At 40.3% G+C, this 25,045-nt stretch overlaps 1 protein-coding gene across 3 annotated transcripts in view; it reads left to right on the forward strand.

Annotated features, from left to right (window-relative positions):
- Nucleotides 1-25,045, forward strand: part of zbtb46 (zinc finger and BTB domain containing 46) — an 81,664-nt gene that overhangs the window by 16,624 nt on the left and 39,995 nt on the right. For all 3 annotated transcript variants that reach the window (XM_054792170.1, XM_054792084.1, XM_054792257.1), the window contains exons 2-3: nucleotides 17,340-17,560; nucleotides 17,658-18,576. In XM_054792170.1, coding sequence (XP_054648145.1) covers nucleotides 17,375-17,560; nucleotides 17,658-18,576 — 1,105 coding nt within the window. In that variant the 5' untranslated portion in view covers nucleotides 17,340-17,374. The remainder of the gene's footprint in view (nucleotides 1-17,339; nucleotides 17,561-17,657; nucleotides 18,577-25,045) is intronic.

Below are 25,045 nucleotides of genomic sequence, written 5' to 3' on the forward strand. Positions count from 1 at the left end.
TAATCATCAGAAAAATTGCAAAATACCTTGTTGGTTTTAGTCATTCACTTCGATTCAAACAGTCCCGCCTTAGCTGTTCATTTTATTGATGATTTTCTATTCTATGTGTGGTAATAATGATCGTTTGCTTTAATGTACAGTGTGTGTCAGAAAGGTGTCTTTTTGTAGACCATTAAACCTAATAGCGAAATGGAAAAACAATGCATGGAGTTTGAAAATGTTTAAGTTGTCAAAAAGCAATTAACCGATCAAGCAGAAATGTGTTTTATGTTTAGCAAGTGCACCAGGGTGATTTATGTGACAGAACAAAATGAGCAACACATGCATATGATAGACATTTAAAATATTGTCACATGATTACCATAGAAAATAACTGCATTTGCAACCATAATTCTGTGGCACTGACGGTCTAGTGGTTGACTTCCCTGACTTCCGTTGCAAGCAATGTGGTTTCAGTCCCCACTCAGTGACCGTGTGAATATGAGTGTGACTAGTTGTCTGTCTACTGTATATGTGCACTGTGATTGACTGGCGACCAGTCCAGGGTGTAATCTGCCTTTTGTCCGTCAGTCAGTGTGAATAGGATAAGTGGTGGAAAATGGATGAATAGATGGAAAGATAATGCTCAGTATTATTTTACTAAGAGGGTGTTTATTATTTTTGTTTCAGTGGTGTGGAACTGCACTGCATCATATTTAGAGGTGTTTGAAATATTTTAGTTACTTTATTTACAGTACATGACTTCCTTTCATACAGCTCTCGTATTGGCTCTCTAGAATGTGCAGGTGTACACTGTCTTGTTTTTACTATGTAAAGAAATAGATCAGTGGGAGAGTGCAGCGCCTGTAACTTTGTTCCACCTCTGTTTACATAGGTGGTAAAGCCTGGCTAGTGGCTAAGCTAACGGTAACAAGTCTAAAACAAAGACTTAGTGTCTTGTTATCTGTTCGTGTCCCCTTCACCTCCTCTTTCGTCTTTCACATCCTCCCCTCCCACTCGCTCTCAGCATCCAGTCCTCCTCACACCTTTCCTCCTCCCTCGCTTTTAACCCTAGATCATCCACACCTCATTGCCACCTCCCCCACCTATTAATTTCGGATTCTCCAGCTGTGGTAATGAGATGTTTTATTATTTGCAATTCACAGCTTTTAATAGAGAGAAAATTTAGGCTAAGCCCCGGGTCGCCAGTCAGGGTGTTACCATGGGAGGTGTAGCAGACTTAGAGAGGAAGATAGTCCAGAATCGACACGTGCATACACACACACACACACACACACTCAATGCATTGTATTGCATAGAGAGAAACAAGATGAGACCAACAGATGAACACATTAACAAATCTTGATGCAGTAAACTGAATCACTGACGTGCTTTGGGGTCACCTGAGGACTTTAAGGTAAACCTCATTCAGGATCACTTTGGAAGGATCCCAGTCCATCCTCAATATGACTGAATTTCCAGGAGATCCCTCAGGGCTTAACACACTGTGTTGCTGAACGTGAGAAGACAATATGGCACCTAGTATAGTGATAGTCATATTGTCACGAGCTAGAAGCGAGACCTGAGGTTGGTTCTCCAGCGGCTATGCCACAAAGCATGATGGGGGGCATGTAGGTCTGCAAGGTGAAGATGTGAAGGATGTGGGCTTTGCTTTTGAGGTGTAGGGTCGGATGACCGGGGGGTTGGATGAAGGAGGTAGCGTTAAGTCTTTCTAAGCCTTCTGGATCCTCTTTGGTGCCTCTCCACATGACACGACTATCCTTCTTTCCCTTCACCTCCTTGGAGGCCAGCCAGGGAGCCGACAGAGAAAGGGACAGACATGTGGAGGTGGAAAATTCAGCATGCTGAAGACTGATGGGTGCATAGATGAAGAGTGTGTGTGCCTGTGTGTCAAAAGAAGTGAGGATACTCACAAGATGTACAGTGAGATGTAAAGAACATCAGCAAATATGATTTAATTGGAGATTAAACAAGTCAAACATGAAAAGTAGATATTATTTTACCTGAACATGCATACCTGGCCATCTCTGGCTGTGTGTGTGTGTGTGTAAGTGTGTGTAAGTGTGCACATGTGCCATGTTTTGTGCATGTGTGTGTTATTTTTGTTCATGCCTGCCTTGTTGATGTGCTCATACACTGGCTTGTCCCGAAAGGCTGCCAGCTCCGTCGGATTGGGGATTAACCTCGGGATAATGGCCTTGATGCTCAGTTGAGTGGAAGCAAAGCTGTTTAAAAATATTGGCTGCCTGAATCATTTTCCTCTTCCTTCCTGTCAATTGCTTGTCTTTCCTCCATTTTTTTCACCTCTAGATCTTTTTCTATGGTTCCTTCCACAGTGATCTTTAACTACCCTCATGTTGTGAATGGAGAGTCAGTGTAGCATTTAGGCCCTGTCCACAGGGAAACGTTCCTGGGATTGTTTTCCTTTTGTGTTCACACTGTGCTGCATGGAGTAAACGAATAGTAAATAGACGAATAGTAAATAGTTGCATCCAGACGGGAACGGATCACTGTGTGAAAACTAGGGTTGTGCATTGTTTGAATTTGAACGATTCCGATTCAGATTCCTGGTTTTGATTTCTGTTTTGAATCATTCTTGATTCCAATGCTTTTAAAAGACAGGGTCATAAAAGCTTGCATGGTTTGAATGAGGGCACTACCCAGAGATCTTTTTGGATGAAATGTCTGAACTTCTTCATGAATTGTTTGATGATATGAACTTTTTATCAACTTTACTATGAATTTCATACAGGGCTATTTTCAACCAGTATATACATATCAAACTATTCAACTTGAATATAAATGCTATGAAGGTTCTTTTTACAGGAGTATACTTTCACAAAATATACTTTTGAAAAGTAGTATACTTTTTTTGCTGCCTCAATGTCGGTGTAAGCTGTTTTTTATGACGCCCTTATTTTGTTAACACAAGTAAACAGGATATAGCCAAAAGCACTCTTAATTTGAAGGCTGGAAGTGTGTAATGAGTTGAGAAAGTCCCTTGACTGTTGCTAACAGAGACGGACTTTGCAAATGATAAACTAGCATCCTGAAACCCTCGATTACATTGGCATGAGACAGACGTCATTTATTGTTTGACTTCCCTGATTCTGATTACTTCGACGAAGTCCGACGTAGGGCATCAAAGACAAGGTACTCTGTTATTTCTACACCATGAGTATGTGAACATGAATCCTGTTAATCGTGCACTCTCCTTTGCATTATATCGTGTTGCAAATGTTGCACCGCTCTTTTTTTATGAAGTTTTAACTGCTTCTTCTTTGTTGGTGCTCACCGGCTTCTTTGTTATTGGTGCTCGCGGCTATTTCTTCTGGTCGGTGAAACTAGGAATCGAAATGAAAACATTTGTAATACACAAGGCACACCTAGTTGATATCTGAATCAGAAATTGAGAGTTGGACAATATCGGCATATCGGTTATGGGCAAAAAAGCCAATATCAGAAATCACTATTCAAAACTATAAGAAATGTGAAACAGCGACGTTCAGATTTTTTTTCTGCCAAACTAATAATAAAAACTGTTGCAGAGGCATGAAATAGGTCTTGGCTAAAGCCTGACTTGGTGTTCCCTCCTTTTACGTCCTCACACTTTGTTTAAACACTGGATAGTTTTCTGCTGTGTTCTCCCTGCTGATTCAACAACTCACCAAAGTTAAAACAACTGCTGTGAAATGAAATGGCTGCATATTTACACAAAGGTTTGGTTTACTGTACAAAATGGTGAGGCAGCAGTGTGTCACTGGTTACGGTTTAATCGCTGGTTAGTACTGAGGGAAATCAGTTGACTGACCAATAAAGCATTGACCACGGTCTAACTTGAACTATAGTTCAAGTAACTTTCATGGTATAATTAGGGGTGTCAAATTAAAAGATGAATGGTGATTATTACTTACAGTCATATTTTGTGCGCTTTTTTAATTGAGTTAATCTAATTTAGAATACGTTTCTGTATGGGAGTTGCCTTTTTTATAAAATCCATTTTTATGTGTTGGACTTTTTGTGCTTGAGTTGTTGGGGGTGGAAAACAACGGTCAGTCACACCCTGAAGTGGACATTGATTGGCTGTCATTGTATTTGGGTTTGTTTAGCATCAGCTAAACAAACTGTCATTGTAGTTGGGAGGGCAAGATGAGGAGCGGTGAGTAGTGGAGATGTGAAACTGGAGGAGCACGTGAGAGTTGTCAGTCCAGTGCATGGGAAATATATATTTAAAAAATGCTGATAAGGATAAGTGGATAGCATGTTGGCCACACAGGAATGAGATCGGGAAGACGTGTGTTTGAATCTTCGTTGGGCATATCTGGATGGAGTTTGCATGTTCTCTTTGCATGGGTTTTCTCCAGGTGCTCCGGTTTCCTCCCACATTCCAAAAACATGCACGTTAGGTTAATTGGCGACTCTAACTTGCCCATAGGTATGAATGTGAGTGTCTATATGTGCTCTGTGCTCTGCAATAAGTGGCATAGAAAATGGATGTATGGAAAAACGCTGATAAAGGAAGAGTGATATGCTTTCTTTATAAAAAGGTTTGCTTACCAACAAAGCACCTCAAGTTCAGCCTACCGCATCAATGCAAGCACCCAGTCGCAAGTGCAGCCACAGCTAACGTTACCAGTGAAGACATTCGCAATGTACAGAGCCATAGCAAAGCTCTTTGCCAAACTAAACTCGAGGAGAAAATCCCGCGAATGAGCAAGTGTGACAGGCTGACGTATGTTCTTGCCAAGTGTGGATACTGATGAACTTCAGGCGGATAATCATAGCGGAAGACAAGGGGTTAACTGAGGTGTAGCAAACTGCGTCCAATGACGCATCAAGATGTACAACAGTGAAAAGAAAAACAAACTAAGGTTTTTGTTGGAGGATTTGCACAACTCTGCTGCTATAACTGATGATTACAGGACCTCTATTGAACAGAAAAGTGTTCTCTTTTTTGATGTGTTACAGCGGTTTATATGGATATGTTTTATTTATTTACTTTTTTGTAACTACTTGGAGATTGACAAAAGAACACAGCAATATTCCCCCTGGTGGTGGAAACTAAAGGGTGCAGGCAGCACTTGGGACGAGTCCCAAATACAGCGGAATGTACATGGCTAGGACTGCCTCTGTTCAAGTCTGTTAAAAAAACATATATATAAAGCCAATTTTTCTTATATATCAATATTTTGATCTGCCACAATATTGTAGTGAATTTAAGATGAGGGCTTTTCTCTGCAGTTGTTAGGTGAAATGAAAAAAGAGATTAAATAGATCAATTGATTACAGATCATCATTTATTAATCTCTCCATTTTTTAAATCTCTGGACAGCACCAGGTAGAATATTCAAAACAGACAGAGACATAGAATATCATGTAAGAACTATATTTGTTTCTTTTGTGTTGGAAAAACTGCGATTGGCTGGCGACCAGTCCAGGGTGTACCCTGCCTGTCGCCCAAAGTCAGCTGGGATAGGCTCCAGCATGCCCCCGCGACCCTAATGAGGAAGAAGCGGTATAGAAAATGGATGGATGGATGGATGGTGTTGGAAAAATTAAAGACAACTTTATTTAAATATTGCATTTTTTTTTTTACTGGTTCGATGTGAAAACATGAACAAAAGTATTGAGACATCTGGCTATCACACCAATAGGTAGGAAAAAAGGAACACTTTTTTATGAGAAGAACCTCAATATAAGACGGACACTCATTTTCAAGACTCATTTTAATCAATTAATAAATCAGCTTTATTCATTGAGCAGGTTTAAAAAACAACAGTAGCTATACAAGCTGATGCACAAAACAAAACAAGCAGTACAATATAAGACAAAATCAAAAGCAAAACTAAACATTTTTACAAGAATGCTTTCAATATCAGTGATTTAGGCGCCACCAGCTGGTTTGCATGCATAGATCTCGAAAACCCGAATATAAGATGACTCATCTTTTATCTTATATTTGGGTCAAGGCAGTAAATATGGAATTGGTCCCCTATTAACCACATTTGGTTACATAAGTAATCACAAGCCAATCAGTGAATACAAAATGTATGCAAGACTGTGAAATTTTTTTGTCTGTTCGTGTAGAACGGGGTCGGCAACCTTTACCATCAAAAAAGCTATTTCGCCTCCTCTTCCAGTAAAGAAAAATAGTCTGGAGCCGCAAAACATGACACAGCTTATAAACTCTTAAAAGTTTTACCCTTTAACCTTTTTTTGAACCCTACACCAAACGCAGCCATAAAAAAGCCCATCAGAGTTCACATATGTGGATATCAATACTGTCTGCTCCATATTGTTTACATCATCACAGGCAATGAATTTGTTTGCGCTAAATTAATGTCATCAATAGTTGTCCTGTTCTTGACTATCTTTGCAAAGAGAGGTACAGTATTTCTTTAATTTTCTGAATAATTTCCTTTATTTTTTACATCAGAGAATAGATGCTCTGATATTTTTTATGAACGATACTTTCTTGTATTCTCCATCTGTGAACGGCTTCCCCCTCCTTACAATCTCATGTGCAGCCATAACACGAGCAGCTGTAGTTGAGTTTGGAGCATCCACTTCTTGAAAGTATGTTTGCTCTGCTCAACGTTATGTGGTAGTTTCAAAATCGCCCTCTGACGTCCATCTGCATTTGGGTACTTTCCAGAAGAAGATGAGTGCTTGTTTTGAAAATGTCTTTCAACATGACATTTTTTGTTTTTTGCAAATTTCTTGCCACATATCAAGCACACGGGTAAGCCAGCGTCATTGGCAGTGAAGATGAGGGAATATGTCAACTCAGAATTAAACTCTATTTAGATTTTTTTTATATAGATTTTTCTTTTTGGGGACGTATTCACAGTTGGGTAGCACACTCTAAAGACGTGTTTTTTGTGTGTCACTGGTCTCACTGCACCCACCATACTCTCCCGCTTATCCAGTCAGTAGTCACAACGCAGTCTAGATGCATTCGCTGACTTGCAGTGAGTTGGATATTTCAACCTCTTTTTGAAAATGCACACTTCCTCCACATTGCCGTTTAAAAAAAAAAAATCACAGAGCTCAGCAAAGGGAGCCCTAACAACGAGGTTGAAGAAACCCCTGATCCAGAAGAACATTTATGACTTGAGATGCCACTGATGAGAGAGGAGCTGCTGGTGAACCATACCTGTTCTAGTTTATCCCAGTGGTTTTGATGGGGTTGAGATCAGGGCTTTCAAGTTCTTCCACCCCAAACTCATCCAAGCCTGCCTTCATGGACCTTGCTTTGTTCGCTGAGGCACAGTCATGCTGCAACGGACAAAGGCCTTTGCCAAACTCTTGGTGATATGGCAGTGATACAGAGTGGAGACAGTTAAGTGGAACTAAAGGAACTAAAGGACCAACTCGTGATTGTTTGATTAGTTGATGAACAGCATTGTCGCACTACTGCTCTCAAAGCTATCAAGCAAAACAAGTCCATCTATTCAATCGCATATATGCACTGAACTCACTTGAGCCTTTTAAGTACTGAAAAGTTTCATTTTTCTTCAATGTTACAATTTAAGCTAATTCACCTCCAATATATAGAAGTGTGTAGCGCTGAACGTATGGTAATGGTAATGGTTTAATTTTATTTAAACATGCATACAAGTTACAATGGAATACATCATATAGTACAATTTGCAGTTCCACATGTCCAAAAGGAGGAGGAAGAAGCAAAGCTTATTTAATCCTACCCCCCCATCCGTTTTACATCTGTTGCAGTACATTTATTCACTTCCTGTATTTCATGTGATCTTTTTAATCCAAACAAAAGTGATAAGTAATGTATCAATGTGGTAATATCGATGTCAGGGTTTTTCCACAATCATAATAAATAATAATCATATATAATAATCAGTATAATAATAAATAAATACAAATAAACAGAACATAACAACATAACGTAACTCATAACGTAACTCTTCTTTCTTGTATTTTGCAAACATCAACTGCTGGTATTGTTTGTTGAAATCGCTCATCTTAGTGCTTTGTTTGGGTTCCTTACTCAATCCATTCCATAATTTGATTCCACATACTGAAATGCTGTGGGTTTTTAGCGTTGTTCTCGCTAAAAACCCACTGCATTTCATACTCGGACTACAACCACTCATGAGGGATGTAACTTAGTTTTCACACAATTATTTTCACTCAGCTGAAGACGTTGTTGCCCACAAAATGATGTGTCCTCACTTCCTGGAAATACCTGCATAGTCCAACTGCTCAAAACTCGGGGATGATTTGATACGCATCTAGATAAACGGGTTACGATACGATTCAATAACGATATAATTAAAAACAGAATGACTTGATTCGTGTGCAAACGATACGATTCGATTTGATTCAATTTTGCGGTCAACATTTGTTGACTACACATTAATCTTACATTATAAAATAAAGAAGCCAATAATATAAAAGTGGCAATCTTACACTATTTTCAAATTTGGCAAAGACCACATAATATCCCCGAGCATGCTGTAAGGCACTGGCAAAAATCAGAAGACAAACAACAACAGAAATATGTCAAATTTATTTATTTTTAGACACGGACCCTGAAAGACTTGCTGAATGAACATCTTTTTGTATGATGGGATCAATATAAAATATAGCAATAAAAAAACTTAGCCTTCAGTCCTGTCAATAACAAGAAAAAAATAAATACTGCAAAGCCCCTCAAATAATGACACATTTCTTAAAAAGTGGCATAAATGTGTCCAAACAAAGATAGAACTAATGGCCTCGTGGATGCAATGGAAATGCTCTGGTAGCTTGAAAACGTAAACAATCCCATTAACAAAATGTTTCAACATGCTTCGTAGCTTACTATGGAGCATGCGCAACAATCATTTCATTGACAGCCTAGGCTCTCGCGTTCTTCAAGAGACACACTGTCAACTGTTTGCTAGTCTCGCGATACCTGGTGCATGTCTCTACAATCCGTTAATCTAAGGGCTGATTCTTATCGATCCAGGAGGCTGCCGCGGACGCAGCCATATCTCTCGCTTCTCAAACCAGATATCCGGTCGTATGGGTTTGTCCTTCACAAACCTACCAACATAATAATAACATAAAAGTATTAAATGACATCTACAGAAGAAGTAACATTTTTAACTTCGCATGTTAATGTTTTCACGTGAAGCTGGCCATGTAAACAAAATTTGGCTCTGTGTTTGGTCCAGAAGGACCTTGCACTCTGTCTGGGTCAAGGAAGCAGAGGAGAGGCTTGGAGCGACAGGCTGAACAGAGAGACACACAAGGAGGAAGAAGCCCTGTCCTCTCACTCTATCACACGTCTCATCACTTTAGCTGTCTGGCCGGGGCCGAAAGTGACTTTGCTGTGATGCGACCGCCACAAAGCGGCTGTGACGCCATGACGGCTCGGCTAAGCATGTGTGTTTTAGGTCTCGCACGTGTTGTGTGTTCACGGACAGGAGCATTGTGTGTGCGACTTCAAAGGAAGTGGCCTCTCTGATGAGGGACAGTCACTTTTGATTTGGAGTGAGAAGAATGACAGGGTCTCGGAGCGCTGGTGGTATCCTTACTAAAACAAAAACCATACAAGAAAATTCATAGAAGGATGAAAAACATTTTATGTATTTATCAGCTTTAAGCGTGAGCAACTCTCTAAGGAATCGAAATGCAAGCATAAACACTGGAGAGATTTGGGATTGCTCACTCTGGAAAACTGACTGGAGGGAATTGAACATTCTGAAATTAAACAAGCCAATTAGGCAAGCAGAGAGTTTAGAGGTCAGAATTCGCTCTTTAAGAAGTTTCAACTATATGCCCAACTAATTGCTCAGAATCTGTTATACCAGCATATGTGGCTGAACAAACTTTTTGCACCCTCACGCTGTACTCTGGCCTTCAGTACCGTAATCTTTTTGTTGGTTTTGTTTAATTCAAGGCAACCTTTCACATGCGCTGGTTGCAAAATTCAATGTTCACACAACTTCACACTTATTTTTTGTTTAAAGACTTCTATTTCCATATGCTTCCAACCCACTTGTACTCCTAAATGTACATGCCAGATTCTTTGTTTGACAAAAGCTTTTGTTTCACACATAAATCAAGAGTGATACAAACTGTTTGGAAAGGAGCCAAGAAGACAAGAACAATCTCCCAGTTGCATCCATTAGAAGCCAATTAAATCATCTAATACAAGAGTAAGTCTATGTCCACACAAGCAAGGATATTAAATTTTTTTTTTTTTTAAAGTCCCTTCTCCGATGTTAACAAAAAATCATCCATCGACATCAGCGGCATCTTAAAAGAATCCACATAAAAACACATTCACTGTCTTTCATTTGCATTTTGGCCAATCAGAAGTCTGAAAAAAACAACTTCAGCTCACATTATAACCCCTCTGTTCATCAATAAGTGAAATAAACATATAAAAAGCATATAAAAAGCTTATAAAAATATAGTTTTTTTTAAAATCGCCGACATAGGCTAAATTACAAAGTGTTAGCTGGAAACATTTTACTTAAAAGGTGCTGTCCCTCTTTGTTACCAATAGCGCTTTTAAAGAACAGATTGAACAAATTAATGTCTATATTGGTCACAATTCAAAGTTAAACCTTGTAAAGGTTTCATTCAACCCAAATAAGAGGCGTGCAAGGCTTCCACTCACCACTGTCTGGTATTCATGCAAATGTCCACGGTGCGTGCACATACAAAAAAAACAACTCAGAGAAGTGACTGACAATTTGCAGTGTACATACATTCAATGTTAGCTCCTGTTAGTAGCTAAACTTTGCTAAATTGCTATTGTCAGCTGACAGAAAACATGGCTAATGTGTGTGTTGCGGACATTTTCAAGGGTTAGCGCCCCCGTGCAATACCGAACCAAGGCGGACAGCACCTTATCAACAACAACAAAAAATCAGATTTAAAAAAAACAGCCTGGGGGAGAGAAGGATGTTGGCTAAGCTGACATCCATCATGGACAACACCTCTCACCCGCTACATGACACTGTGGGTTCCCTTAGCAGCTCCTTCAGCAGCAGACTGTTACACCCACGGTGTAAGAAGGAGAGGTTCCGCAGGTCCTTCATACCGACCACTGTCAGACTCTACAACACCTGCACCACCTGAACCATGTTGTAGTCAATATGCATTCTTTACACTGTACTCTTTACTTGCGTATCTTGCTTGCTTGCTGCTGTAACAAGTTAATTTCCCCGCTGTGGGATAAATAAAGTACAAATACAATACAATACAAATAAACCGATCTAATCTCCCATGGATACAGGACATTAAAATATGTGTGTTGTCTTTAATAAATCAATATTTCTGTTACGAATACATTTATAAGAATGATTTTCTCTATGTTAAAAACATCCAACCATCCATTTTCTGTGCCTCATTAAAGTCGCAGATATGCTGGAGCCTATCCCAACTGACTTCTGGTGAGAGGCGGGGTACACCCTGGACTGGTCGCCAGCCAATCGCAGGGCACATATAGACAAACAGCCATTCACACTCACATTCATACCTATGGTAGGTATGAATGGTACCTATGCTGACTGTGTGCCCAACACGCTAACCACTCAGCCACCGTGCAGGCAGGTAACTACTAGTGAAATGGTCTTGACATAAATCTCTGCATTAGTCATTTCATCTTAAAACAATGCTTCCTTCTCTTCTCATGAACTGGTTGCCTGTTTCTGATAAAACTGCCCTCCCTACGTCCTAAAATGCTGATTAGTTTGCTTAACCTTCAAATGCAGTAACATACTGTTTTTGTGTGTGTCTCTGCATTGTGCTGCAGTTAATTTGATGAACATTTGCCACATTGATGATCGTTTTTGAAACAGCAAGAGAGCCGAAAGTCTGGCTAGACGTGAATAGCGAAACTTGAGTGATGGAAGTTTGACCGAGTTGGCTCTTATTGTGACTTTTCAACTTATTGTAGGTTGACCCTGTATTTATCTAGCTGTAAAAAAAAGAAATATATCAGGATGCTGTGGCGAATGAAGGAGCTTTCTTGTGTCACATGGGGCTGTAGAATGTTTTTTTTTTTATCTTATAGAAACAGCTTGGCTTTACAATGTTGAATGTGCAAGTGTCCCTGAGAGGCGAGAGAAAGATGATGTCTCTTTAAAGCGACTCGTGTTTGTCTCCAAAGGTGATTGGAGGAATATTTCCATCAGGCCAACACAAAAGGAAAGAATATCTCAAGGTTAGAATGGCAATAGATTTTTCTCATCCAGAGTGAAAAACACACCAAAAAAAGTCTGTATCTAGCTGCCTTATGAAACACACAGCCACACATTTCTCACCCTTCCCTGCTTCTTGTACACTAATCCCAGTAAAAGGTTGGGAATTGGAAAAAATTGATCAAACTTTTTTTTCCCCCACCACCCACTTGTCCGGTGCTGCTCACAAGAGGACGTGTTTGTCCGTGTGGACGTGGGAGACATTGTGGATTTATGTGATCCTACAAGCCATCAGGTTGAGCAGAGCTTTGCTAAACATGACCTGAAGTGTGCCGGCCCTGGAGCAAACGTTGCTGTCACCTTGGCCAAGGCGAGCTGTCATCTCTCCGAGTAGCCAATGAGACCTGACAGCTGTGGCGTTCCCAAAACAAATCACCGCTGCGTTTGGTAACACTTGGCGTCCCCACGATTTAGTGCTCGCCGAGATGAGAGCGGGAAAGGCAGCTGCTAATGTCCTAGCTAATGCACTGCCTAAGTGTGTGTTAATCTTTTAGCGTGCCTGTTTGGGCTTGTTTCTCCTTGAATGTTTTAATACAACAATGAACACATCCCACATTGTCCCGTTCCCCATCTCCTTATCTTTGTTATCACCTGCATGAAGACCCTAAAACAGTGTGCAGTTTGTGTGCAGAAAAAAAATCATGATAATGCACTCAACAAAAATATAAATGCAAACTTTTGTTTTTGCTCCCATCTTTTATGAGCACAACTCTTTTTCTATGTACACAAATGGCATACTTCTCTCAAATATTGTTCACAAATCTGTCTAAATCTGTGTCAGTGCACTTCTCCCTTGCCCAGATAAACCATCCACCTCACAGGTGTGGCATGTCAAGATGCTGATTAGACAGCATGATTGTTGCACGGGTAAATAAATGGCCACTCCAAAATGTGCAGTTTTATCACACAACGCAATGCCACAGATGCCGCAAGTGCTTTAAGCTGTCTCCAAAGGCATTCCAGAGAATTTGGCAGTACATCCAACCGGCCTCACAACTTTAGACCACGTGTAACCACACCACACCAGCCCAGGACCTCCACATCTAGCATCTTCACCTCCAACGTCGTCTGAGACTAAATAACCAAAGACTTTCTGCACCAACTGAAGAAATCTTTTCAGGGAAGCCCATGTGCATGTTTATCATCCTCATCGGGGTCTCGACCTGATTGCAGTTGGGTAAACGGCAAATGCTTACATTTGACGGCATCTGGCGCTTTGGAGAGATGTCCTCTTCACACAACCTGATCAACTCTATGCAAAGGAGATGTGTTGCACTGCGTGATGCAAACAGTGCTCACACCAGATACTGACTGGTTTTCTGACCCCACCGGCCCATACAGTAAAACTGCACATTTTGGAGTGTCCTTTTATTGTGGCCAGCCTAAGGTACACCAGTGCAGTAATCATGCTGTCTATTTAGCATCTTGATATGCCACACCTGTGAGGTGGATGGATTATCTCGGCAAAGAAGAAGTGCTCACGAACAGATTTAGTCCACACGAATATTTTCAAAAACGCACATTTGTCCCTCTCCGGTATCAAAAAAACACAGTGGCGTTTTAACACTATTTTTGTCCACACGTCATTTACACGCCGAAGTAATGGCAGCGCTGCAGCCATTGACTGTCAAGACAATTTTAGCCAGTCAGAAGCGTCAATCACGTAATTTCCGTATGTCACACAATAACAAGCACGGAGATTCACAGGAGAAGATGCATGTGGACTGCTAGCGAAGTAGCGTTACTTTTCAGTGGTTCATTCCACATTTGACAGCAACACTTATTGAATATAAAAACTGACAATGGATGAAACATGTTTTTTATTCAAATGTAGCAGATGCTGATTATCACTACCATGTTGTGAAGTGTACTTCATTTTATTGGTCAAGACAGAACTTCATCGACTGTGACATTACCATTGCTGAAGTAATCCTGTGTGTGTCCTTGTTTAATGGCCTCCACGACAGTCGTTATATAGCACAATGTGCACAATGTGCGAGCAAAGCAGTTCAGTCAAACACAGTCACAATATCCTTGCCATGCAAACATTCATATGCCATTCTTCCAAAACAAAGTTGTCCCACCAAATAGAGATACGATTGGATCTTGTCCCAAATCACCGTCGTTAGCGGGAGCGTCGCAGCCGCTTTAGTTTTAGAGAGCAAAACAGCAGCAGCATCGTCCTCCATAATGTTTCCTTTGTTCGTCAATGTAAAGTGAAAGTAGGCATGTTTACTCGTATACACACAAAAATTCATCAAATCATTAATGCTCAAAACCAGCAATGAAATGTTTGCCATTGCACACATTAAATTATGTTTATGAGTGTGGAAATGACGGCAGGTAATTGTTAGGTCATCTGTCAGCAACATGCCTAAAGCTTCCCTCTTCGCCTTCTACACGCATACGCTGAAGCCGCGGTTTTCCAAAGTCTTCACCCTGGACGGAGTTTTCCAAAAGCTCAGTTTTTAACGACAAAAACCTAAGTTTGCGTGTGGATGGAAAGCCAAAACACATGGAAAAATATGTGTTTTCAAGCAGATTTGTGAACAATGTATGAAAGAAACAGGCCTTTTGTAAACATGAAAAACGTCTTAGATCAGACTTCAGCTCGTGAAAGATGGGAGCAAAAACAAAAGTGTTGCAAAAGCTTTGCGTTTGTATTTTTGTTGAGCGTAGATGTCAAGACAGAAAAAAAATCCAATTGTTTATGACCTTCTGGGGATACTAATACCGTGCAACACATGCACACAGACTGAATTATATGGCTCCTCAAATTGTCATTATGGTCTATTCTTTGTAGTTGTCAAGGGAAAAGCACTTTTATCACCTACACTGAACTGTGCGAGATCAGAAGCACCAAGGTGAAAGTTTAAGAGGGAAGTTCTGTCTCAACTAGTCCATTGAGTCAGTCCTGAAAGCGAGGCCATGTTTACCGATTTAATGGTAAATATCATGCTAATGGCGCGTGCTCGTCGTCTGCCCTAAATGAGGTGTTTTTCTTCTTCTCAACTCTTTAGTGAACATGTTACAATGTAACTGTCAGTTATAATGAGCTCACACACACACTTTCTCCTCGACACACACACACGCACACTGAAATGAACCTGTCAGACAGCTTTTAAACACAGATATTTCTGTGTATTTATTGCTGGGCTGTTTTTAGACATCAAACTACAGCGGTTGAGATGTGCCTTCTATTGATGTCATTGTCTTTATGTCACGTTCATTATTGAGAGATCCTTAGTGTGTCTTGTCTTTTAGCTAAATACACATTTTTATTCTCCCCCTCCTTACATTAGAAGTAAAACAACATCCCAAGCAAATGGACCACTTAAAACCATATACTGTATAGTAAAATTCTAACTATTACATACACATGTACAGTAAATGTTAGTTTTTTAATTTTAGTCAAATATAGTCTGTTAGTTTTATTTTATTGTATGTTTTTTTTTCTTTTTTTTATCTTTTCCATTTTAATGGCTGGTACAACTAAAGGTACATTTGTTGGGACAAATGTAATGATGATAACAAATATAACTCATAAAGAGCTGATATCTAGCAACTTCCATGGTTTTCTTGATAATAACCAAAATCACTGAAGTTCTTACATGAATAGTTATAGCATTGTACTGCCAAAAAATGTAACTCTTATGAGTTATTTTGTTGTCATTGTTATCTTTGCCCAAACATAGGTACCTTTAGTTGTATCAGGCATTAAAATGAACAAGAAACTGACTGTATGACTGGATGTATTTTTACATATCTGTCTACACACCAAGAACATTTAGGTTATTCATGTCTTACGTGAAACTCGCCAGAGGAGCTGCAGGCCTGAAAAGAACTACATGCCTCTTACCCACCTGTCACTTCTTAAACGTTTAATGTATAACTTGTCAGTTGATCAAGAAGGCTATTTAAATTACATGGTAGCATTCATGAATGACATGCTTTAGAAATAAGGTGCTTTACATCGCATTAGTTAGAGGATTTAACGTCTGTCTTCAAAATACATTATTGGCATATTTATACAAAAGCAGGAGACATGATGATAAAAGACCATACATTTAAATAAAACTAAAACTATAGGTTTTTAACTATTGTGACGATTTAACAGTTTTAACAGTTATTATAACTTACAGTATATAATAGTTTGTATATCTGTGTGTGTATGTGTGTGTGTGTGTGTGTGTGTGTGTACTAGGGTTGTCAAATGATTTAAATTGTAATCAAATTAATCATGATTAATCACCATTTGCAGCTGTGTGTGAAATGTGCCCTTTTTACTGTATTTTATGAACAAAAAGATAATTGACAGGACACAATGTTATATATGTGTATGTATTAACAGCTCCAAATGAACTGAAAATTTTAATTTTTAAAAAGAGATACCACACAAGTTTGAAAATCTATTTGCCAAACATTAGTCTCCAATAGCAGAATCATTCTGAATCATCAGCGTTTGAAACGGCGTAAACACTGTTTATTTTGTTACAATGTCAACATATCGACTTCCCCAGTGCATTTTTGGTAAATGCATATTTTGTGGTCCAGTTGCTGTTAAAAATGAAATTTTCGGTGTCTACTTTTCTTTTTTGTTTTGACTTGACAGCGCCATATTTGTTTAAAAGCGAGCCATCTTCTACCGCTGCTTCATTGTGACGCGTACACCTTGCTATAGCCCCCGGCAGAACAAAGGAAATGAACGAGCACTGAATGGTTTACATTATTTGGGTGATGATTGGGGGGGCCAAATGCAAAGCATTGGTCGGGCGTATTTGGCCCCCGGGCCGCCTGTTGAGGCCCTCTGCTCTAGACTCTGCCACAACTTTCAAAAGAGTGCAAAAAGATTGTTTCCTCAAAACTGTCAGATAAATGAAAATGCCAAATGTTTTTCATTATATCTCAGACACGGCTGACAGTCTTTTCGGCTTTGTTTTTTCATTTCCAGTCAGAAGATTCCATTTGACAAATACAAATCTCGCTTCATCTCAACATTAACTTTGGGCTTAACTTTACATCTGTGAGATGTAAAAAATATGAACATGCTTAATCAGGTCTGCATAGTGTTCAACTGAACGTGTATCTTTTTTCTTTTCCTTTTTTTAGACTTTTGAAAGAGAGGATTTTGTTCAGCTACCCAGATGAACAACAGGAAGGAGGACATGGAGATCTCCTCTCACTACCGTCAGCTCCTCCGAGAGCTCAACGAGCAGAGGCAACACGGCATCCTCTGTGACGCCTGTGTCATTGTAGATGGAAAGATCTTTAAGGCCCACAAGAACGTCCTTCTGGGCTCCTCACGCTACTTCAAGACTCTTTACTGCCAGGTGAGCTTCTAAACTCGAAATGAAACAGTTCTTCCATGTTCATATCCATGTTCTCCATTCAATTGATGAATAAGCACTTCTTGTCTTAATGCCGCAGGTTAAAAAAGGGGCAGAGCCTCACCACCAGACTACAGTCACTCACCTGGACATTGTGACTGCGACAGGCTTCAAAGCTATCCTGGACTTCATGTACTCTGCTCACCTCGCTCTCACCAGTAAGAACGTCATTGAGGTCATGTCGGCCGCAAGCTACCTGCAGATGACAGACATTGTCCAGGCGTGCCACAGCTTTATCAAGGCCGCCCTGGACATCAGCATCCGCTCTGAGATGGCGGATGAACTAGCAGACTTTGAAATGGGAGCTGTCACCGCATCAGGCATAGGAGGTGGTGGGGGCAGCGGAGGAGTTGGTGTAACGGGAGCAGGAGGAGTAGCTGGAGCGGGCTTAGGAGGAGGTGGGATAGTGGGCATGGCCTCGGAAGCCCTCGCCTCCATCATGACTGGTCGCAGCACCTCCCCCTGGCTGGCACGCCGCACCAGCCCTGCCAACTCCTCTGGGGACTCAGCTATCGCCAGCTGCCATGAGGGAGGCAGCACTTATGGCAAGGAGGACCAAGAACCCCCCAAGAGCCACGAGAGCCAAGAGGAAGCTTGCCATGACTCCCAGCCTGCTTGGCTGCATGACTACAGGCCTGTAAGCGTTAAAGAGGAACAGGTGTCCCCCGCCTCTTCCTCGCATCCTCGGGACACCTCCAGGGGTGCAGCCCAGAGCCAAAGGGATCAGCTGGCAGGGGGCGCAAGTGCAGGCGGAGACGGACCCTGGCAACCCTTAACAGGGTCAGGGCGGAGGAAGAACAGGAAGAATAAGGACACAGTCAGACATATAACCCAACAGGCTGAGAGGAACTGGGACAGAGAGCGGGACAGGGAGAGAGACAGGGACAGTAGGCCTGGCTCTCCTCTACCAACTATGCTGGCTGTGGCTGGCTGGAACTACAACGGACAGGATATTTCAGGTATGTCTGTGTGTACATTATCTTCCTTTAAAACAAAACATTTGCATTGCATTTATGTCTTCTATACAGCAAAACATTAGTGAGGTTATGTTCTTGTGGTGTATGGATTTGCCGGGTTATACAAACCAAATTTTAAACAATATTTACACAATCCTTTGAATGGTGCGTCCAGTTAAAAGTGCAGAAGACACATTATGAACATAGCTGGACTCAAGCAGTGTATTAATAACATGACAAGACTGAGTCACCAACGCGTGTGATGCTTTGTTTGGGCACTCAATTCCACAGAATGATACGCGGGCAAAGTAGTTTTTGTAAAATTCTCTTTTATGTTTCCTAAATGAATGTGCCAAACAGGATACCGTAGTATTGTGTGAAGTAAGGATTGTGTAAAGTAGAGATGCTCCGATTGATCGTCCACCGACCAATATTGGCCGATTTCCGTGCAGCAGCATGTCTGCTGTGTCACCCAAGGTGCTGTACAGATCAAGAAATAATACAAATTAAAATAAAATAGCTAAAATACGAAACATGGAACAAGTTTAAAAATAAAATAAAACCAATGGGAACATGTAGAAGAACAACTGAAACATTTGACACTAAAAAAATCAAGATAAAAATAAACAGATACAAATGTCTAAATTAGCGATGCGAATCAATGCCAGCGTGTTTGATCACTCCCTTACCAAACCTATCTCCGTTCGACTATTTTTGCATCTTTGTTTACACGTTTTGCTTACAGTAGCAGTCACTGGCTGTACTTTGCATTGGCAGCGGCTAGCTAGCTAGCGTTACCCGCCTAGCTTCTGGTGTTCGGACTCCAAATGTGACTTTTTACCATAGTGACATTACCATAATGACAAATAACCAATGCGGTTAGTTCGGAGCTTGTTTTTGTCACAAAACAAAGCCACAAGTGGATATCATTTCATGATATATACTGTACAAAAATGTACAGTTAATCTATGTCATCGGTATCGGCCGATCTCACTTGTAGATGATCGGAATCGGCGGCGTAAACCCCTCATTGGAGCATCCCTTGTGCAAAATAAGTCTTGTGGTGAGTGCGTATCACATGAATGTGTTAACGTTTCTACCACCTCTTGAAGCAAGTTTTGAGGAATTCTCAAGTAATTTCTGTAACCTCTTGGATCTTCCTTGTGAATTTCTGTTAATAACTAATCATAATTCCCAAAGCGGTGTCTTGTAGTCAGCAATTCCCACTCTGTCCGTGCCTTCTTTTTGTAGTTTATGCCTTCTTCCTGCTCTTTCCGCATTCTCTTTCTGGAGCTGCGAGAAAATATAGACTTACCCTACTTTTCTGCAATGAGAGCTTCTTATCTGGAGTTAAACATCTTTTAGGTCCCTTGCAAAAAGAGGAATTAATGAAGCTGGGGTGAGTAAAATTGCATGCTAAGTATGACAAATTCATACATGTTGGCAGGTCTGCGCTAATATGGAACGTGCTCAATGCCTCTGGTTTAAGGTTACTTTTACTTAAATTCAATAGTGTTTCTCACCTTCTTTACCAAATGCTGGCACTTGCAACTTTTTTGGCTCCATTTTGGGTTATCAAAAGAAAAGCAGAAACTTGAGTTGAGAACCTCTTTTGAAATTTAAGAAATAACTCATGCTAAAACACAAAGGTGGTGTCCGTGTTGATCTCGCTGCCACATTGTGTCGTTGGCAAGAATCACATTTTCAATTCAGGTAAAAGTAACCTTTAATGTTCATTTATCCCTTTCATTCCTCATTTATACAGTATGTATCCATATGCATTTCATAATTGTTTTCTGAAAGTAAAACTAATTGTAAAACTACAAAAACATCTTCTGTGTAAACAGTTTTGCCTTTCTGGAACGGATTAATTCGATTTATATTATTTCTTATTGGAAAAAATGTATTCAGTTAGTGTACGTTTTGGTTGTAGTTGGTCATCTGGAAGTGATTGATGGCGCTGACCAAGGTTCCACTGTATTTGGAATCAGAAAGTTTACTAGCCTGGAATGACCTCTTTTCCTCCTCCGAGGTTGAGATTAGCTTGCTTCCACACTAACGTGTTGGGACTAAGATGATTATCTCAAATCTTGGAGGTGTGGGGTAAAGCGGGGTTAAATGCAGATAGATGATACAATCCTCTTCTTACTTTTGTTTATGTAACACACTTACACATAAAGAAGCAAACTGGAAAGAACACTTTTTCTTTTGAGGAAGCCTCTCTCTCTCCTCATATTGTTTAATGAATGTCTTTACTCAGAAACTAATTCATCAGAAACACTTACCTGTATGCGTGTGTGTATGTGTACGTGTGTGTGTCTGCTTGCGTGTGTGTGTGTCGGTAAGTGTGCTGTGGGCCCAAGGCGTCGACAGTTAGATCATTAAAAGTAAGAGAAGCTAATCCTGGGCGCATTAAGGGAGTTGGCTATGAAATGGGCACACACGTCGCACAGCTAAAGAAAACAGGATAATTGAATTGACCTGGGTCACTGCACGGATTACCAGTGCGTCCTCGCCATCCAAAGCCCCTCCCCCTCTCTGTGGGATTTACGGAAGGACCTATGGAAAGGGCAAGTGGAAGGAAAAAAGGTAGATGGGTAGAAGAGAGTGCTAGATGTGTGGGGTAAAGAGAGAGAGAGCGTAAAGAAAGGTAGAAGAGTCGACGTCAGAACATTGTCTGCTTAGCTTTTAATGAGACATACGCATGCAAATTGACAACGTATAATAATGGTCTTAACTATTTATCTTACCAAGACATTTTTAATCTATGCTCCCACTTTTATGCGGCCGGTTTGGGGAAGACCCTTTTCTGTTGCGGTGTGTCTGTGGCCCAGTCCCAGCCCCAGTTTATCAATGCACGGCCCCCATGCTTGGATGAGTTTGCTGTGGAAGAACCGGAGAGCCGTGACTTCAACCCCATCAAAGGTCATTGACCAGCATCATTGACCTCTGACCTCAAAGGCATCCTCCTGGAAAACAAAAAACATAGGCGCAATCTAGAAAGTGGAAGTTGTGAGACCGACCAACGGGTTGTTTTTTTTTAAGTTGAAAACACAGTTATCTTACTTGTGGTCACAACAAAACTAACAACCTACGTGGATTGGTTTTTGCATCTTTAATTAACCCCCGCATTCTTCAATATTTCAATTTGCAACCCTAGGTCGAAAAAGTTAGAACACCTCTGATCTAGAAGGTGTTGTTTGAAGATGTACTCTAACGTTGTTGTGTTTGTGTATGAGAGTCACAATATGATTATGTTTGTGTGTTGAGTAAGTCTCCAGGATGGTAGTTTCTGTGTGTTTAGGGTGGGTTGGTGGTTGGGAGATCTCTGAGCAGGTTTAGTGAAGTCGTTAGTGATTTGGGATCACGTAGACCAGGGGTTTTCAACTAAAATTCAAAGGTCAAAGGTCCAGTTGCAGAAGTTCCTCAAGCAGAGGTCAGACAGTCTGACACACTGTTTGTGTGTGCCACGGCCTCTGAGCATATGAGCATGTAACTGTTTTTGTGCTTCCAGTGGGAAGAATTAATATAAATGAGTCAGTCCATTCTGGGTTGAAAGCTCTATTTTTGCTGTCCACGTTTTTTTCGATCTATTTTTCTGTTGTCTCCTGCTCATTCGTCTCTGTGTTGTCTTATGTCCTCATATTTAACTTGTCTCTCTGTCCTCTCTCTCTCCATCTCTCCCTGCCTGTCGTTCCTTTCTTCTTTCCATGCATCACTCACTTGTTCTTTTGTCATTCGCTTTTCTTATTTCCTCTTTCGAATGCACAGATTTGATTGGCTGAGTAGTATCATGTGGGATGTCGTATCTCGCATACAATTAGTCAGTGGATTTCCTGATCTGATCAACTAGTACCATAAAGTCTAAAAATATGTGCTGGACAAAATAGAAGCTCCTTGTCAAACTTTAAATACCCAAATAATTTCTTGACTATAGGTCCAGGTCATAGGATGGCGTCTGTGTCTGGACTCGGACCGTGGTCTGCCAGTTAGTGACCTGTGATGTAGACGCTGCACTGAGGGTGGTGAGATGTTTTGGTTGTGGGAGCATTCTTCTGTTCTGCGGTTCTCCACGAGAAAAAAAAAAAACTTCAATGGCACGAAACTAATGTCAGTTTATACTTTGTCGAAGGGACGGTCAAAAATACTCATGATCTGTTCATGCTAATGTCCACTTAAGTCTTAAGTCTCTGTAAGGAAAGGATTTTGTCACCTGCAGGCGATGATCCGAGTCAGATGTAAGGGCATATGGAACAACCAGGGAATTAGAAAGTCGTGTACAGCTCTATTTAAAGCTACTACATACAACACAGAATTGCTAAAACAGTACAGTAGACAGTAGAAAATGTTTCAGGAGGCCATTTGGCCGTTGAGCTGTTCAGATTTTTAATTAATTTTCCTCTCCAGGCATAATGTAAACTTAAGTGTTCTGGATTTTTGTTGATGCTAGATAGCATTGATGTTAGATTTACAAGGTATAAAGTGATCATATGTTTTGTACATATTGGTCCTTCCACTCACAACATCCTTATCTGTCAAACCATTAAGACTTAATAGCGACCACATTGAAGTGTAAGACGTTCAAACCCTTATTTTTGGGTTTCTCAGTGGAAGGAAACAGCTAAATCGGCCTTTAATATTACAGCTCTAAGCCTCGCTTTACTGATTTCTGATGTCTTCATTTTGTCATATCACCGTATAGAATTGTCACACGTTTCATGTATATTTGTGGAAGTAACATGACGGTCACAAAAGTGACACAACAAACTGGGGACAGTATAGTACAACAATGACAGCTTTATTCCATCAAACGGTCTAAAAAGGTACCACCTAAAGAGAATGCGGGCATTATCACTGTCAGTAATTACTGTTGTACTTTTTCTTGCCATGGTAGGTCAAGATGAGAGTGAGGACAATCTATACATAACCAGTCAACAGTTGTAAGTTCAGCATCATGAGTCTTTTTGTGTATGGGTGTAGGTTACAAGTTGAGGGTTATTTCTTACGAGACATTTAAGATCTATATGTTCGACCTTAGAACGATTGTTTGAGGTTGTGCAGTTCTGTCTATCTCGCTATGTCCATCTGTCTGCCTGTCTGTCTGTGTAACCATACTGTATCTGTAACAATCATAAATTGTCCTTGTGTGTACAGACAACATTGCCTGATTGAGGATTTGACTGGATTATTCTCCCATATAAGGATAATGTATATGGTCGTGTTTAAGCCCCATGTCGTGGCGTTCCTTTAAATGAAATGCAGCGTGTCCGTGTTGACATAAACACTCGCACGAATAAGGATTTTATTTCTTTAGATCCTCTTCCCTTGCAAACATCTGCTATGTTGACTTGATGTCGTTATTGGGGTCACAGTGCGCTCAACTTCCTGTCAGTAATGTGCAATCTCTGCTTTTCGGATGTGCACCTTGTATGCTGACACAAATATTTGAAAGTTCACATGTGAAAAAGGATAAGAACTCAGTACTGTTTTTTGAGAATAGCTCCAGTCATCTGATCATGTGCGTCTATTCGGTTTCTGTACCCTGTTTTATTGGAGTTGACAATTTCTAAAGAGGAAAGTTTTAAATAGTCTCCTTCTCCGTCTGCTGATGTCGCAAACCTTTAAATAATTACCTAAAATTATTTTTAGGTTGCTACCTGCTGTTTCAGTCTGACCTGGGATGAAAAGTATCTGTAGATAAAAGGCTGTCAAGGTGTTTAAAGAAAATGTTGTGTACACGCCACTGATGCTTAATGTCACCCCTTGTTCCTTTTCCATGTCATGCTAAAAGAATGAGTCAATCAGGGAATTGATTGTCATAAAATTAACTGACACCAATTTGGAGTGTTTGCCCCTTTTTTTTACACTTCTAAAATGTGCGGTGTGTTTGCTTTTTGAGAGGTGAGAAGGGAAACAATGTGTTTTGGGCAGTTCGTTTTCAAATCCAACAGCCAGTTAGTGAATCAATGAATTAAAATGTCTTCAGCGCTCTTTATTTGTTTCTGACTTTAATAAAAATGGATAATTACCACGTTTAATACTGTAATTAAATACAACAAACAAGTCCATGATTAATTAATTATATTTACATCAGAATTTGGTTTTATTTCTTTCTGTATGACTTCCTGTCTACAGTTTTTAGGTATCCTTGCAAGGATGTTCGCTATAAATTTGAACCCTGTCATGTCAAATTTTCAAAATTTGAAAAAAAACCTCTATTGTTTATTATAGCACCGATGTTCACACCTTTTTCAGAGGTATGTACTACTTCTTATATGTGTTCTGTGTCTTTAATATGACAGATTTTAGCCATAACAACCTTAAATTAACAGGGCCAATATACGTTTAGAATATCACTCATATACTGGTAGCGTTTATCTTACGTCAAGCTTTTATTACTGCATCTAGCCAGAATACTACTATTTACCTACTATTTACCACGTGGCATTTGTAGGTGTACATCGGGGTGTCC

The sequence above is a fragment of the Dunckerocampus dactyliophorus genome, chromosome 1 (genome assembly GCF_027744805.1).
Source record: "Dunckerocampus dactyliophorus isolate RoL2022-P2 chromosome 1, RoL_Ddac_1.1, whole genome shotgun sequence".
Taxonomy (NCBI): domain Eukaryota; kingdom Metazoa; phylum Chordata; class Actinopteri; order Syngnathiformes; family Syngnathidae; genus Dunckerocampus; species Dunckerocampus dactyliophorus.